General features: G+C 40.0%; 2 protein-coding genes across 2 annotated transcripts; both read left to right on the top strand.

Moving 5' to 3' along the window:
- The first annotated feature begins 335 nt into the window (after positions 1–335).
- On the top strand, positions 336–4,881 carry LOC139299064 (CMP-N-acetylneuraminate-beta-galactosamide-alpha-2,3-sialyltransferase 1-like). The gene is made up of 6 exons (XM_070921946.1): positions 336–711; positions 930–1,126; positions 1,285–1,452; positions 2,234–2,276; positions 2,425–2,544; positions 3,590–4,881. Exons 1-6 carry the CDS (start codon positions 463–465, stop codon positions 3,752–3,754), a joined length of 942 nt encoding a protein of 313 aa, XP_070778047.1. The 5' UTR covers positions 336–462; the 3' UTR covers positions 3,755–4,881.
- A 3,607-nt stretch (positions 4,882–8,488) lies between these two features.
- LOC139298766 (CMP-N-acetylneuraminate-beta-galactosamide-alpha-2,3-sialyltransferase 2-like) lies at positions 8,489–12,233 on the top strand. The gene is made up of 6 exons (XM_070921527.1): positions 8,489–8,556; positions 8,848–9,044; positions 9,203–9,370; positions 9,781–9,823; positions 9,972–10,091; positions 11,251–12,233. The coding sequence occupies exons 2-6, from the start codon at positions 8,851–8,853 to the stop codon at positions 11,416–11,418; spliced, it is 693 nt and encodes a 230-aa protein (XP_070777628.1). The 5' UTR covers positions 8,489–8,556; positions 8,848–8,850; the 3' UTR covers positions 11,419–12,233.
- The last annotated feature ends 3,655 nt before the right edge of the window (positions 12,234–15,888 follow it).

The raw sequence follows: 15,888 nt of genomic DNA, 5'->3' as shown, positions 1-15,888 counted from the left end.
TTTATTGATTTTATTGTCATGTTACTGTTTATTATTATACTCACTATAATATTAGTATTATTAGCAATATTGGCCAAATCTGAGAAGTTCTCTTCAATACCAGCAGCTGTTTAGTAACCAAGTGCTGCAAAGCAAACAAGTGGTATTCACGCAGCCCTGTAAATGACAGTCCTGCTTCTAGATAAGACTGATAACACTGCATGTCATTTTCCTTTGTTTTTGTTCCCTAGCTGAGGGCACCTGTAACTGCCAGGTGTGGCTGCTGAGAGACAATGTGACACCAGGTGTAAACCTGTTGTACCGGTAGTTGTACTTCCTCTACTACTGAAGTAAACGCAGTCAGTTGTTTTGCCGTCGGCTTATTCACGACACACTTTCTGCATTCATGGATTAACTCACCGGTTTGTTTCATCACGTGTTGTATCGACAGATTTCTGTCCCATTTCTGTTCTTGATTCAAGGATGTGTTCCGGACTGGTCAAAGGAGGAGTCGTCATTTCCCTGCTGTGCATCACTGCCATTGGTCTGTTCTATAGAACAAGATGGAACATATCTTTATACTTCCCCAGCCCTCAGGAGCAAAGCCTTTGTGCCTGTCACAAATGTTTAACAGAAGGAGATCCATGGTTCCGGGAGCTCGTCAGTGCATCCCCAACGCCCTTTTTGTCAAGAAAATACACAACCTCAGAGGATGCCTTCAATTGGTGGAAGGTAATGTCAACTTCACTCCGCCACTAATAATGAAAACTACTAAATACAGAGGTGATTACAGAATGTAGATGCATTGAATTGCTCAGATTAGTAGTGAGCAGTGTCAAATCTTAAGGATTGTAGCTTTAAATACCACAACTAACGTAACGTAAGTTTGTGGAAGTGGCATTGTAAACTGACGCTGGAATGACTGGTTCTTTTTCTGTTCTGTGTGTCAGGGCATGCAGTCTGAAAGACGAAACTTCACTTTCTACAAGAAAACAGTGGACAAGCTGTTTCAGATATTCCCACCCGATCCAGGTCTTCTAGGACGCAGCCCTGACCGCTGCAGGACTTGTGCTGTGGTGGGGAATTCTGGTAATTTGAAGGGATCACGTTATGGACCTCTGATAGATTTTCACGATATCGTAATAAGGTAATCATCAGACTTGAATGAAAAGTGTATTGTCTCATCCTTACTAAAAATACAAACCTTCCTGCCACCTTTGAAAAATCTGATGTGGACACGGAGACAAATTCAGGATTTCCATGCAACTACATGATATGGAACACATATCCCCCTGTATCTTTCAGAATGAACCGTGGCCGCACCAAAGGCTATGAAGCAGATGTTGGGACCAAAACAACTCATCATGTAATGTATCCGGAGAGTGCTACTAATCTGGACAGCACCACGCATCTTGTGCTGTTTGCATTCAAGATAAAAGATTTAGAGTGGCTCCTCAAGGCCTTCAGTCCAGGGTAAGTGTGTAACACAAAGCTGCTGTCTCTATATCTGTCAGTTACTTTAAAAACAATATCTGCATATGAATCTGTGATTGAATGAAAAACCCGGGTGGGCAGAAATAATGGCATTGATAAAGCTATAGTACTTTTGTAAATTTGTGATATGGCGACTGTGTTAGCATTCAATTGCTTCTTTACACATCCAGCAGAGACAGAGCAACATTAGCATTCATTTGGAGTTGTGTTTCTGGCCAGCGAGCAATCTAGCTCTTCTGCTGCTAATAAATGCCCCGCTGAGTTAGCCAGTGGCTAATCGCTCACTTGCTCAGGTGGCATGACGTCCGTTTATTTGTTCGGGTTTTGAGCTTTTTTGATGAAAAACGACTGCTGGAAACAAGGTTAATGAGAGTGCGGAGAGTCAACCGAAACAGTAAAGTTGCAGACCATAATGAAACCAAAACAAATAGCCGAAAGACGCTAAAATGCTCCTTATAGCTGAGGGGAACTGCAATACACAATAAATACAATGTAGAAACTGTAGAAATACATAGCTTTATCGCTTGTACCATCGAGGACACTGGTTCCCAACCTTTTTCTTAAGGGACCCTATTTTACCATTGTATATAACCTGACGACCCCCACCAAAATATGAACCGACTGGTTACTCCCATATGAATTTTCTATAAGAATGCCACATTTTATCTGACAAACTAGTGTTACGTGATGTTTCACCAAATGATACTTGATAATCAGTTCATTTTCTATGAGATTTGACAATTATTGTTCCCTTGAACAGGGAAAACGGTGCTGTGAAGTCAAAGATAGCTAACCAGGATTTGGTGAGTATTTGAAATGATTTTGCATGAAACGGACATATATAGATATCTGATAAGTCATCCAGTAATAAACTGTATTGTATGGTGCATTCACTGCAGAAAGGAATGGTTTATAAATGCCAGTTTAACGGTTAAGTCTGATTCCTAACAGGTGATGATCCTCAATCCAGCTTTCTTCAGATATGTTCAGAAGATGTGGCTTGGAAACAAGGGCAGGTATCCATCCACTGGCTTCCTGACTTTGGCTCTCAGCATGCAAATGTGTGATGAGGTACGTAGGTTGACATCATACACTCTGCAAACAATACCATGCTGTAGCACTGACAGTTGGTGGGGGTCACGCACCAAGAAACAGTGATGCACCAGCAAAGGCAAGGAAGAAGAAGACTGCGAGGCAATAAATAGAAAGAAATATAACCAAATAAATAAAAATGCTTCAAAGTCTGAAAATATGCTAAAAAAAATCATCTTTGCAAATCTTTTATTAGAAAAGAAATGCTTTTGTGTTCATCAGGCGTCGAGGATACACTTAATGCATTTTCTGATCTGCCACCACAGCGGTTGAAGAAACAATAAATAATGCCGTCCTGCCGAGGGTTAGAAGAGAAGATCAGTACCACTCTCACATCTGTATAGTAAGTATGGAGCTGGAGACAGCAGCCAGCATAAAGACTGGAAACACCTAGTGTGGCTTTGTCCAAGGGCAAACAAAATGTTTCCAGTCTTTATGCTAAGCTAACCGTCTCTCCAGCTTCATATTTACTGTAAAGACGAGAGTGGTACCGGTCTTCTTATCTCTCGGCAAGAATGAGAAGAACTGTATTTCCCCAAATGCCGGAATTAGAACTACTTGCTTAAGGTTGGGGAGAGGTCGCTCTTATGGAGGGGACAGCAAACCACAGTTTCCAGTGTTATCGTCAGACATCTAAACATCCAAGAGGCGGAAGAGAACTGCCTCAGAGGTTTTTGTTATATTAGAGGAACTTTGCAATTCTGCCTTTTCTTTTGAGAGAGAACAGTCATTTTTCGCTTGTTCCATAAAAACTGATCATTTTAACACTACCTAGCCTTCATTGGAATCTGTACAGAAACTCCATCTCTAGATATTGCAAATTATAATATGACAACGAAATGTTCAAAAGGCAGATTAGTAACACTGTGGGGTGCAGCACCATGGCACTACATTACACAGTTAAATGTCGCTTAGAATATGCAGGAAAACAAAGGAGTACATTAAAAAAAATGATTTGAATGGCAACAATACTTGGAGTTAAATCCAGCTGAGATTCATTGGTGTATCATTTTTGTTTTCCCAGGTCAATGTTTTTGGGTTTGGAGCAGACAGAGATGGAAACTGGAACCATTACTTTGAAGTGCTCCGAAACAAAAACCTGAGAACTGGACCTCATGCTGGAACGCAAGAATATGAAGTTATTCTGAAACTACACAAACAACAGAAAATTGGTTTTTATAAAGGATAGTAAATTTAACAAAAAGGCAGTTGATTGGGCCTTTTCTCAGTCACTTTTATTGTAACTTATTGAGCCTTTGAGTGTGTTCATGGTTAGGGGAGTCATTTTGTGAACTTGCAAAGAATCAAGTTCTGTTGTACAATCAGACAATGGAGTAAATGTATTTATGGGATCCATTGTGTTTAGAGTTTTAATCAGATGCCCTTCATGTACATTCTGGTATAAAAAAAACAAAACAACATAACATAATTGTTTGCATCATTTGACTTTGTGATGTATTTGTGTGGCATTTGATCATGGAAAATGTGGATGTAACAGACAAACCAAAAGACAGGTTATACACAGGTGAGGCGATAATAATGTGCTTTGCTTTTGGGTGTGTCAGTAACAAGTCGGTGGTGGGAATTGTGTAAAAGTAAACGTCTCTTGAATTTAAAGGGAACATGCCGTGGCTATGACTGACATGGCGGACAGGTAGCTGTCTAAAAATGCGACTGGTTTCACCAGTGTAGCAAGATATGCACGATGCTTCCTGATACGACGCTGAAAGCCCTCTTCAGACAGGGAATATGCAACATTGCTGGCAAGAGAAGCTTTTTTGTCATTTGGACATGTGGGTGACCTTAAATGTTCCTTATAGATTTATTCAGACATGAAAGGACATTTACAGAGGATAGTTGGCATCTGATGCCTGGTGGATTTTAAAAACATATTTCTCTGGTGATTCCCTAATGAATCCCCAAATAAATGTTCTTTTATTAGAGAATTCTGCTGCCTACATTATAATGTAGTATGTATATTTGTACATGTATGTATAATGTATAATGTATAATTATAATGTCCGTCAGTAAGAATGACCAGATGTCAAGGTGGAATTAAATCATTCCCAGCATGTTTTTTTTTTGTGTGTGTGTGTGTGTGTGTGTGTGTGTGTGTGTGTGTGTGTGTGTGTGCATCCATGAGGTGCTGAAGAAAAGGTTTCATTCATTTCTATGTGCTCACATGCTGTATGTACATATGTATTCATCCATGCAGTCAGCAAAGGTGAAAGTGAAATAAGGAGGGAGAGCTGGTCTGATTGTTAATAACCATAACACTGTAGACTCTCAGCAGCAAGTAAAAAGATGAAATAGAAATGTCCCTGTTCATTTTCTTTCTTCTGATATGTGCCATAAGGCTCGCATTGAGGTCATGAATCAATTGGAAAATGGCTAGAAAACTCTCTGTCTTTGTGACCTTGTGTATGAGGATAACTACTGTGCAGTAAAAAGGATGTTGTGAAGAAGTATTACAGAACCAAGTGACCATAGTTGAACTTTGATAGAAGGCTCTGCTTTTTCAGAAGTTCAGACAATTACAAATCAGTAATCCACAGCAATTTTGGAGGGAAATACATAAACTCGGCCCAAAAAAAGAGCAAGCTGATTCCGGTGGAGATCTTAAAGGAAAATGTTGAATTTTCATTTGATACTGATTTTAGTCATTTGCATGCACGTATTAGTGTTCCTTAAGGGTCAATTCTTAAATGAAATGTGTAACTTAAAATGTGAGCTGGAAAATGGGATAGGGCAGATAAAGCTGTGTCTGGTCTATATGGTCTATACCCATGACCATCCCTAAAGAGGTCCTTAAAACTCCTAATATGTCGAATATTTGATATTGTCTGTGTCAAACCTGCTTTCAAAAAAGAAATGGCATTGCTCCGTCTGTGTGGAACAAATCTATGATCAAACCCATCCTTAAATCTGCAGAAGCTGTTCCATTCAGCTGCAGAGGCATCATCTTGATCAGCACAGTTTATAAATTGTATTTCAGTGTCCTCAATAATAGGCTCAATAAACACCTCGAGTCTCACGGGGTGTTGGCGGATGATTTTAGGAGAGACACGGGGCCCGTATTGATCGCAGTCATGCCACATCCCCTGCGGTGAGAGCTGGACTACCAGAGGGTAAAAACATCATCAAAGCTCCAGTTGCATGTTTGCAGTGGAATAGTTTCAGGACCGGCTGGTTTCCTCCTCCACTTGGGGTGACGCACGGAGATGTGCTCTCCCCCACTTCATTTGCTTTTATGGAAATGGCTTAGACCGACAAGTGAAGCAGGCCGATCCAGGCATATCGATTGACGATATGAACCTGAGTATTTTGTTACATGCTGCTTGATGACATTGTGTTGGCTGCTGAGACTCATTTACAAAACAATTTGAATATTATGAGCTAGTGGTGTAGTGCTGCAAATGGAGACTTGCCATTAAAAAGAGAAAAACACAGATTATACACTTTAGAAAACAGAGCGACCATATATTTCATTTTGGATCAATGCCTTTAAAGTTCACCAGGCCTTATAGATATCTTGGTTCGGTTTTGAATGAAAACATGAGCTTTACAGAGGGACGTAGCAATGTAGTAGTGTTTTCAATTGTATCGCAGTACATCTCACACTTGCTCGTGTTCACAGGGCCCAGCGATGACCTTTGAATTAGTGTTTAAAAGATTAACTTCCCTGATCAGTCATGGCAATAAGCTGTATTCAAGTGTAAATGTTTGCCACTGTGCATTACGGTTGGAGAAATGTCACTGGTGCACTGCTGCTCACATAGAAGCACAAGTCTGACATCTAGTGGTGAATATATGGCATAAAGATTTACTGACAAAAGATGAAGCTAGTCTGGGTCACATGTGGAAGAGTAAAGGGGGAGGGGGTAGAGGTGACCTAACGACATAGAGCAGAGCTGTATACCTGCCATAGGACAAAAGACAAAAACTGTAACTGTAGGCTTCAGTATTGAATGTCAGGAAGTGCTAAAACAGGTATATATAACCAGACCACCCTAATCATGAGCCTCTGCCCTCCACCCAGCCCTATCAATAAGGACGTCTCAGGTATAGTAAAGGAATCTAAAAGTGAGTTTTTTCCTGTGTCTCTCCCACTTCTGAATATAAATAAAGATTTGTTGGACTTTGAATGGACCACTCGCAATAAGACTAAATTCGGGGGGGGGGGGGGGGGGTCACAATAAAAACAGTTCAAAATGCTGAATTAGTAATGAAATGCTTTGCAGCATCACAGCATTGGCCACGTCAAATTCTGATCCAGATCCAAGTGTTTGCACACGTCGCTGCTGTATCCGCCAAGCCCCCGAACAGTTTTAACCTGAGGGCGCAGTCAGTCAGCCAGTCAGTCAGTGTCATATAACAAGTTCTTCAACGGGAAGATTTTGTTTTTCCTGCCTTGATTTTGTTTCATCTCTTGTCAGGTAAGAGAAAAAATATAGATACTGCATATCTTTATTTATTATTTATTATTTATTATTTATTATAACTAACTTGGCAGATGGTGACAAAATGTAATGTTTTAATGAGTTGAATGCCCTAATAACAATAACCCTTTGGGTGGGAGAAACTGCTGAAGGTACAAAAAAATTAATGAAAACAATATGTTTAGGTTCATTTATTGGGTGAAGCTAAATATCATGAATTGAATATCTTCCCTCCTAGTTTTCCTTATAGAGACAGTATTCTACATTCAAATTGTATACAATAAGAATGACATGTGGGGCATGAATATGTCCACAGAAAAATGATGCAGGGCAGTTAATATGCTTTTGTTGTCATGTTACTGTTTATTATTATACTCACTATAATATTAGACGTTACTACCAAATCTGAGAAGTTCTCTTCAATACCAGCAGCTGTTTGTAACCCAATGCTGCAAAGCAAGCAAGTGGTATTCAAAAGATGTGTGAAAAGGCTGTATAATGGCTTCCATCTGTAACTCTACTGTTACTAAGAGGAATGCCTGCTTGTGTGTTAGCTTAGTACAGGGGAAAAAATGTTTTCCTTTCCAACAAATGTTTATTTCCAGGTATGTGGTAACTATCATGATATGATCTGGATTACTGATATCATTATCTCTGGGGTAACTAACTGTACATTTGGACTTAGGGACTAAACAATTCATTCTAATGGAAAAACATTGCACAGTGGATTTAAGATTGTTTTCTTGAGTATTGACATTGTGCACTCCACAGCCACCTGTCAAGTGAGTGCACCTTGCAGCGGTTTGGGGGAATAATACAGTATGCATGTCTAAGGGGACTGCAAGGATGGTGTACTGGTGGGTGATGTTCGACCGATTGTGTGTGTGTGTGTGTGTGTGTGTGTGGGGGGGGGGGGGGGGGGGGGGTCACAGTCCAGCCCTGTTCATGCTGCGTGTTTATTTTTTATTATGATCTTTGGCACCTGTAATTTCCAGGTGCGGCTGATGACACAATGTGACAAGTGATTTGCAGGTGTAATTGCAATGGGTAGGCTGTGAGCAAACATTTGCTTTTGGCTCCTCCACTATAATGCTGTACTGACATCAGTCTGGTATTCCATATTGGGTACATAATACATTCATTTTAATAAAGACCACCAGCCTCTTTAATTCCTCTATTACTGTAGTAAACTGAGTCAGTTGTTTTGCTGTAGGCTTATTCATGACTTATTTTCCACATTCATGAATTAACCTGTTTGTTTCATCACGTGTTGTCTCCACAGATTTCCGTCCCATTTCAGTTCTTCATTCAAGAGGGTCACGCTGCCAAAATGTGTTCCAGACTGGTCAAACGAGGGATTATCATACCCCTGCTGTGTATCACTGCCGTTGGTCTGTTCTGTAGAACGGGCCCTAAGGAGCAAAGCCTCTGTGCCTGTCACAAATGTTTAACGGAGGATGATCCATGTTTTCGGGAGCTCGTCAGTGCATCCCCAACGCCCTTTTTGTCAACAAAATACACAACCGCAGAGGATGCCTTCAATTGGTGGAAGGTAATGTCAACTCATCTTTAAAGGCACACCTTCTGTTTCACTATTAATTGTTTTAAAGACTCTGACTGCACCTATTGTGGGTTCTCTGCACTCCGCCACTAATAATGAAAACTACTAAATACAGAGGTGATTACAGAATGTAGATGCATTGAATTGCTCAGATTAGTAGTGAGCAGTGTCAAATCTTAAGGGTTGTAGCTTTAAATACCACAACTAACGTAACGTAAGTTTGTGGAAGTGGCATTGTAAACTGACGCTGGACTGACGTTCTTTTTCTGTTCTGTGTGTCAGGGCATGCAGTCTGACAGACGAAACTTCACTTTCTACAAGAAAACAGTGGACAAGCTGTTTCAGATATTCCCACCCGATCCAGGTCTTCTAGGACGCAGCCCTGACCGCTGCAGGACTTGTGCTGTGGTGGGGAATTCTGGTAATTTGAAGGGATCACGTTATGGACCTCTGATAGATTTTCACGATATCGTAATAAGGTAATCATCAGACTTGAATGAAAAGTGTATTGTCTCATCCTTACTAAAAATACAAACCTTCCTGCCACCTTTGAAAAATCTGATGTGGACACGGAGACAAATTCAGGATTTCCATGCAACTACATGATATGGAACACATATCCCCCTGTATCTTTCAGAATGAACCGTGGCCGCACCAAAGGCTATGAAGCAGATGTTGGGACCAAAACAACTCATCATGTAATGTATCCGGAGAGTGCTACTAATCTGGACAGCACCACGCATCTTGTGCTGTTTGCATTCAAGATAAAAGATTTAGAGTGGCTCCTCAAGGCCTTCAGTCCAGGGTAAGTGTGCAACACAAAGCTGCTGTCTCTATATCTGTCAGTTACTTTAAAAACAATATCTCCATATGAATCTGTGATTGAATGAAAAACCCGGGTGGGCAGAAATAATGGCATTGATAAAGCTATAGTATTTTTGTAAATTTGTGATATGGCGACTGTGTTAGCATTCAATTGCTTCTTTACACATCCAGCAGAGACAGAGCAACATTAGCATTCATTTGGAGTTGTGTTTCTGGCCAGCGAGCAATCTAGCTCTTCTGCTGCTAATAAATGCCCCGCTGAGTTAGCCAGTGGCTAATCGCTCACTTGCTTTTATCTGACAAACTAGTGTTATGTGATGTTTCACCAAATGATACTTGATAATCAGTTCATTTTCTATGAGATTTGACAATTATTGTTCCCTTGAACAGGGAAAACGGTGCTGTGAAGTCAAAGATAGCTAACCCGGATTTGGTGAGTATTTGAAATGATTTTGCATAAAACGGACATATATAGATATCTGATAAGTCATCCAGTAATAAACTGTATTGTATGGTGCATTCACTGCAGAAAGGAATGGTTTATAAATGCCAGTTTAACGGTTAAGTCTGATTCCTAACAGGTGATGATCCTCAATCCAGCTTTCTTCAAATATGTTCAGGAGATGTGGCTTGGAAACAAGGGCTGGTATCCATCCACTGGCTTCCTGACTTTGGCTCTCAGCATGCAAATGTGTGATGAGGTATGTAGGTTGACATCATACACTCTGCAAACAATACCATGCTGTAGCACTGACAGTTGGTGGGGGTCACGCACCAAGAAACAGTGATGCACCAGCAAAGGCAAGGAAGAAGAAGACTGCGAGGCAATAAATAGAAAGAAATATAACCAAATAAATAAAAATGCTTCAAAGTCTGAAAATATGCTAAAAAAAATCATCTTTGCAAATCTTTTATTAGAAAAGAAATGCTTTTGTGTTTATTTTCATATTTACTGTAAAGACGAGAGTGGCACCGGTCTTCTTATCTCTCGGCAAGAATAAGAGCAAGCATATTTCATCGCATCCAAACACCCAAGAGGCCGAAGAGAACTGCCTGGTTTTGTTATATTATAAGAACTTTGATATTTCTGCCTTTGCTTTGAGAGGGGTCTGCCTGCATGGCTCCTCGGTGGAGTCGCTTCCGGTGCAGGCCCCCCTCTCAAGTCAGCTCCACTGTCAGGACAGGAAATAACAAATGTTTTTTACGTACCCAGAGGACGTAACTCACCGCTATGCTTGGTGACAACGATGGGTGACTGTCTTGAGTGATTTACATTATCCAAAAAGGTCTGAATGCATGGTTCTTGCGTATGTTCACCATCAAAATAGCGACTGCTATTAATATGTGTGAATCTAAAACGCTCAAATGGCCAAATGTTACACTTGTGGGTAGGCTGTTTGTCGCTTTAAAGGTAGTTATGCTAACGTTTAGCTCCGGAAGTTTTATGGTAGGATTAGCATTTCTTTCTGTAGACAACGTAACATTAAACGAGCTGTAACTGTGTGTTCGGCTTTATTAAACGTTTTGTAAAGAAATAAGCAAGGGCAACAGTCTGCATTTGTCTTAAGATGTTGACTATGATGCTCAGGTTGGTAATTTGTCGTTTTCACATTACAATGTAGGCTAATTGATTAAATATAAATCAAGGGCCAAATCTCTTCCACCTGAGGTGTCTACATGACTTTATTTTGTATTTTTTGTGTGCATTTCCTGTCCTGACAGTGGAGTTGCCCTGAGAGCGGGGCCTGCGCCTGCACTTTTGTTTGCTTTTGAGAGACAACAGTAATTGGTCATTAGTCATTGGAATCTGTACCGAAACCCCAGCTGAGATTCATTGGTGTATCGTTTTTGTTTTCCCAGGTCAATGTTTTTGGGTTTGGAGCAGACAGAGATGGAAACTGGAACCATTACTTTGAAGTGCTCAGACACAAAAACCTGAAAACTGGACATCATGCAGGAGCGAAAGAATATGGCATTATTCTGAAACTACACAAACAACAGAAAATTGGTTTTTTTAAAGGATGGTAAATTTAACAAAAAGGCAGTTGATTGGGCCTTTTCTCAGTCACTTTTATTTCAACTTATTGAGCCTTTGAGTGTGTTCATGGTTAGGGGAGTCAGTTTGTGAACTTGCAAAGAATCAAGTTCTGTTGTACAATCAGACAATGGAGTAAATGTATTGATGGGATCCATTGTGTTTAGAGTTTTAATCAGATGCCCTTCATGTACATTCTGGTATAAAAAAAACAACAACATAACATAATTGTTTGCCACAGGCAGACAGTACATAATTGTACTTACATAATAATATATATATAAACAGTCATTTGACTTTGTGATGTATTTGTGTGGCATTTGATCATGGAAAATGTGGATGTAACAGACAAACCAAAAGACAGGTTATACACAGGTGAGGTGATAATAATGTGCTTTGCTTTTGGGTGTGTCAGTAACAAGTCGGTGGTGGGAATTGTGTTCAATAAAAGTAAACATCTCTTGAATTTAAAGGGAACATGCCGTGGCTATGACTGACATGGCGGGCAGGTAGTTGTCTAAAAATGCGACTGGTTTCACCAGTGTAGCAAGATATGCACGATGCTTCCTGATACGACGCTGAAAGCCCTCTTCAGACAGGGAATATGCAACATTGCTGGTAAGAGAAGCTTTTTTGTCATTTGGACATGTGGGTGACCTTAAATGTTCCTTATAGCTTTATTCAGACATGAAAGGACATTTACAGAGGATAGTTGGCATCTGATGCCTGGTGGATTTTAAAAACATATTTCTCTGGTGATTCCCTAATGAATCCCCAAATAAATGTTCTTTTATTAGAGAATGCTGCTGCCTACATTATAATGTCCGTCAGTAAGAGTGACCAGATGTCAAAAAAATTTGACACAGCTTTACGGAGGGACATAGTAATATAGCAGTGTTTTTAATTGTATCTCAGTACATCTCACACATGCTCATGTTCACACTGCCTAGCGATAATCTTTGAATTAGTATTTAAAAGAATAATTTAACACTGCTGATCAAATAGAAGCACACGTCTGACATCTAGTGGTGAATATATGGCATGTGCTTCAGTTAGACTGCATGTTGCAAATCAGATCTTCAGCTGGGGAGCTTCACACGTCTTACTAGGCCAGCAAGTCCACCGATCATTTTATGATGCAAAAAGTGAATAAATGAGGCTTTAGACACATTTGTAAGTAAAGATAAAGTCCCCAAAGTGTTTTACTCTCATAGTCACCCACGTTTGGTTTGTGCTCAATATTAATTTTCCCATTCCCAAACATATGTAAGAATGCGTCTATTTCATCAAATCTCTTGTGGTGATGTAATATCATAACAGTGAGGTGTTGGTACATTACAAGACATTTTAAGAATCCACTCATTTACTAATTGTCAGTTGCTCATTATGTAAATCTGAAAGAACATAGGATATGTTCAGATTTTCCATGTCAGTTTTATTCAACATTTTTCATGGTACTGACATATGTACATAACATCTTCAGACTTTTACAAATTGTCTTAAAATTGTAAACAACTCCAGTACAAGAAATAATACATCTGCCCATCAACATCTACAATATATCACAGTCAACAATTTAGTGGTGCACTGGATTAACACACACAGATTATGGTTAAAAAAAACAAAAACAAGAAGACACTCCTTTTCTCACTAACCTACCTACTCTTGCTGATTAATGGCTGAATCCCTGAAATTAGACTGCTCTGTTCGGCCCTGGCAGGGCCTCTATTTATAGAACTTCATTTAAGAGGTCAACATGAAAGCAGTAACAGGAAATCTGGTGCTGAACTGCAGCTCATCCACTGAAACAAACCTTGTATGATCTTTTATCTTCTCCTCCGACGCTGTTAGTGATAACCTGGTCCTTTAATGCGTTATCAATGATGTTTCCATATCTTCCACACATCTTATTTCAGGTTACTTCATGTCCAACCACGTGTGTTACATTGACAGGAGCGCTGTGCAACACAAGACACCTTCTAAAATACCATACTAGTAATTACAACACATTTTAAAGCTTGTCTTGCATAGTTATAATGCCAGTTTAAACATTCAACATCATTACACAAGGAAACAAGGTAATGACCTGTCACATTTACATTCATTATCATTTAACTGTTTATTAGGGCTGCAGCTAATCTTCATTTTTAAAATCAATCATTTAGTATATCAAGACGTCATCTTCAATAGCTTGATTTGAATTACAGTCCAAAAAGCCAAAAGGTTTCAGTCTACAGTGGAATGAAGTTTGAGAGGTTGTGACTAACAAATGTTTATCAAGGTATTTTTACTTAATTGCGTCATTTTTTCTTTTTCTTTTCAATTTTAATCGAATAATTGACTTGATGAACCTGTGATGTTCGACCTTGATGATGTGGATGTCCTTTCCTCTGCTCGCTTTATGTCAAAGTGTCACTTCCAGCCAGTTCAAGTAAACAACCTTCTCTCAGCCTCTGCTGCAACTGATCACAGCTGAGTGTAGGATGTTTACATGAACTGAGTCTGAACCACTGATGTTGAGGATGTAGGCCACCAAAGCACAAAGTTATTGTTCAAACATGACCTACGGTACAGGGCCTAAATAGTACGTTTAGGAATACAACCTTCCCAGACAGTTAAGTTTGGATTTCTGTGGAGCTGGAGGGAGTCGGCAGCAGCAAACATCAGGCTGAAAGCTCTACGGATAGACAGCTTCCAGTCGGGGATGTTTACAGCACCAAACTACCTTGTGCAATTACCACAGTCACAGACAAAGTTAGACAGTCTCAAAAGTTGAAAGCCTTGCCTCATCTTTTCAAAACATTTTGATATGCCCATCAAGCAGGCTTAAAACCTGTGTGGGCTTCAACTTGCAGGTGTAACTTGGTCAGGGCAGGAAAACAGTATGGAAAATGGCCCGCATGCCACTGTAGATGATGTCTGTCGTGACTCCGGAATCCAGTGTCAAAGGTGTTATTGTCTGCAGTCTTGCATTTTCCTAAAATAAAAACTGCAGAACAAGAGAAGTTAGCCTGACCTTATTTCCAATCCACTGTACAAGTCTAACTGGGTATTCACCTGATGCGGAGGACGGCTTTCAATGACATTCACCTGCAAACTCACTGCCAAGCATCTACTTGGTTGAATGATTTATGAACAACTGCTATGTGTTCCTGTGATTTATGAGTCAATTAAAAGAGAACTTTGTTAATCTGGACTCATTGCCCTGCTTTGCAAAGATTAACAAGCTAGCCTGCTATGTCATATTAACTTACAGCATGGGTTAAATGACATTAGCTAAAATACTACGGTTAGGTGCATAGTTATAAGACAGGGTGTTGCAGTATAGTTACACAGCTGGGATACATTCACTGTTGCAAGGCCAGCTCCTGAGTCCTACCCTGGCTGACTGCAACACTGCAAAAAGCTAACTTAAATAGCAAGATAGCCTTCAGTAACAAGCGTCAACTGCCGTAAGTGTATTGGTATCGTTAGCGAACCGCTTAAAGTAACTTTGTTTTCTCAGGCAGCCTGCCAATGCAAACAATGTGATGTGGTAACTGTTAGCACTAGCTCCTGCTAGCCAACGACCTAGGGTAGCTAGCTAGCTGACACAGCTAGCTTCTGTTAGCTTGTATGTGACCCTAACCTTCTGCTGTCTGACGTTTCCTTACCGGCGACTAAAACGATCATTCCCGGTCGACATGAGGTCGACACCCACTGCAGTGAATTAGCTTGAAGTTTGAGTTTGATTTGCCCGTGTTCTCTCCTATTCTGAGCAGCCTGTTAAGTTTCCTTCCGTTTTCATTCACTTGTCTTTATTTTGACCTTTGGTTACTCGACACCAACATTGACGTCATTGCCATGGCAACAGAGTCCCGCCCACCGTGAGCCTGGACAGACGGGGAATAATTGCGTTTACATTTTGCACTTGACATTTAGCCATTAACTTACGCTCTCATAAGTAGCATCTCACACCGAATGCAGCGGTCTTATATATGAAGTTAAATATGTGGCACAGAGGCAAGCAAATACAAAGCTATGGCAGCTTCCTGCATCTACCAAAGAGGCCTATCAAAAACTAGTTAAAGTACAATGCACTTCTCCAGTGGAGCAGCCAGCCATCAACAGTGGTGGAAGAAATACTGAGATCCTTTAGAAAGCTCAGTAAAAATAGAATGAAGAAAATACTGTGTGTGTTTTAAGTAGAGGTCAAAAGTATTATCAGCAAAAGTAAAAAATATTTTAAAATTGTACTTTTGGTACTTTTATATCATTAACCTATTACCACAACTGTGAATTATACCCATTTGGAGATAACTGCAATTCTGTTGCCATGGAGAATGAGACCGAATTGGAGTAACTTCCATTACTGCCTATATGTATTATAATAATATATTATATGTATACAAAAATAGTATCATTTGGTAAATGCAGGGTAAATGTTAGAGGAATTGGCCAGCAATCTAATTGCTAAAAGGACA

Source organism: Enoplosus armatus, chromosome 16 (assembly GCF_043641665.1).
Source record: "Enoplosus armatus isolate fEnoArm2 chromosome 16, fEnoArm2.hap1, whole genome shotgun sequence".
NCBI classification, from domain to species: Eukaryota; Metazoa; Chordata; class Actinopteri; order Centrarchiformes; family Enoplosidae; genus Enoplosus; species Enoplosus armatus.
Note: the sequence above shows the minus strand (reverse complement) of the source record. Positions and strands in the feature narration are given on the sequence as shown.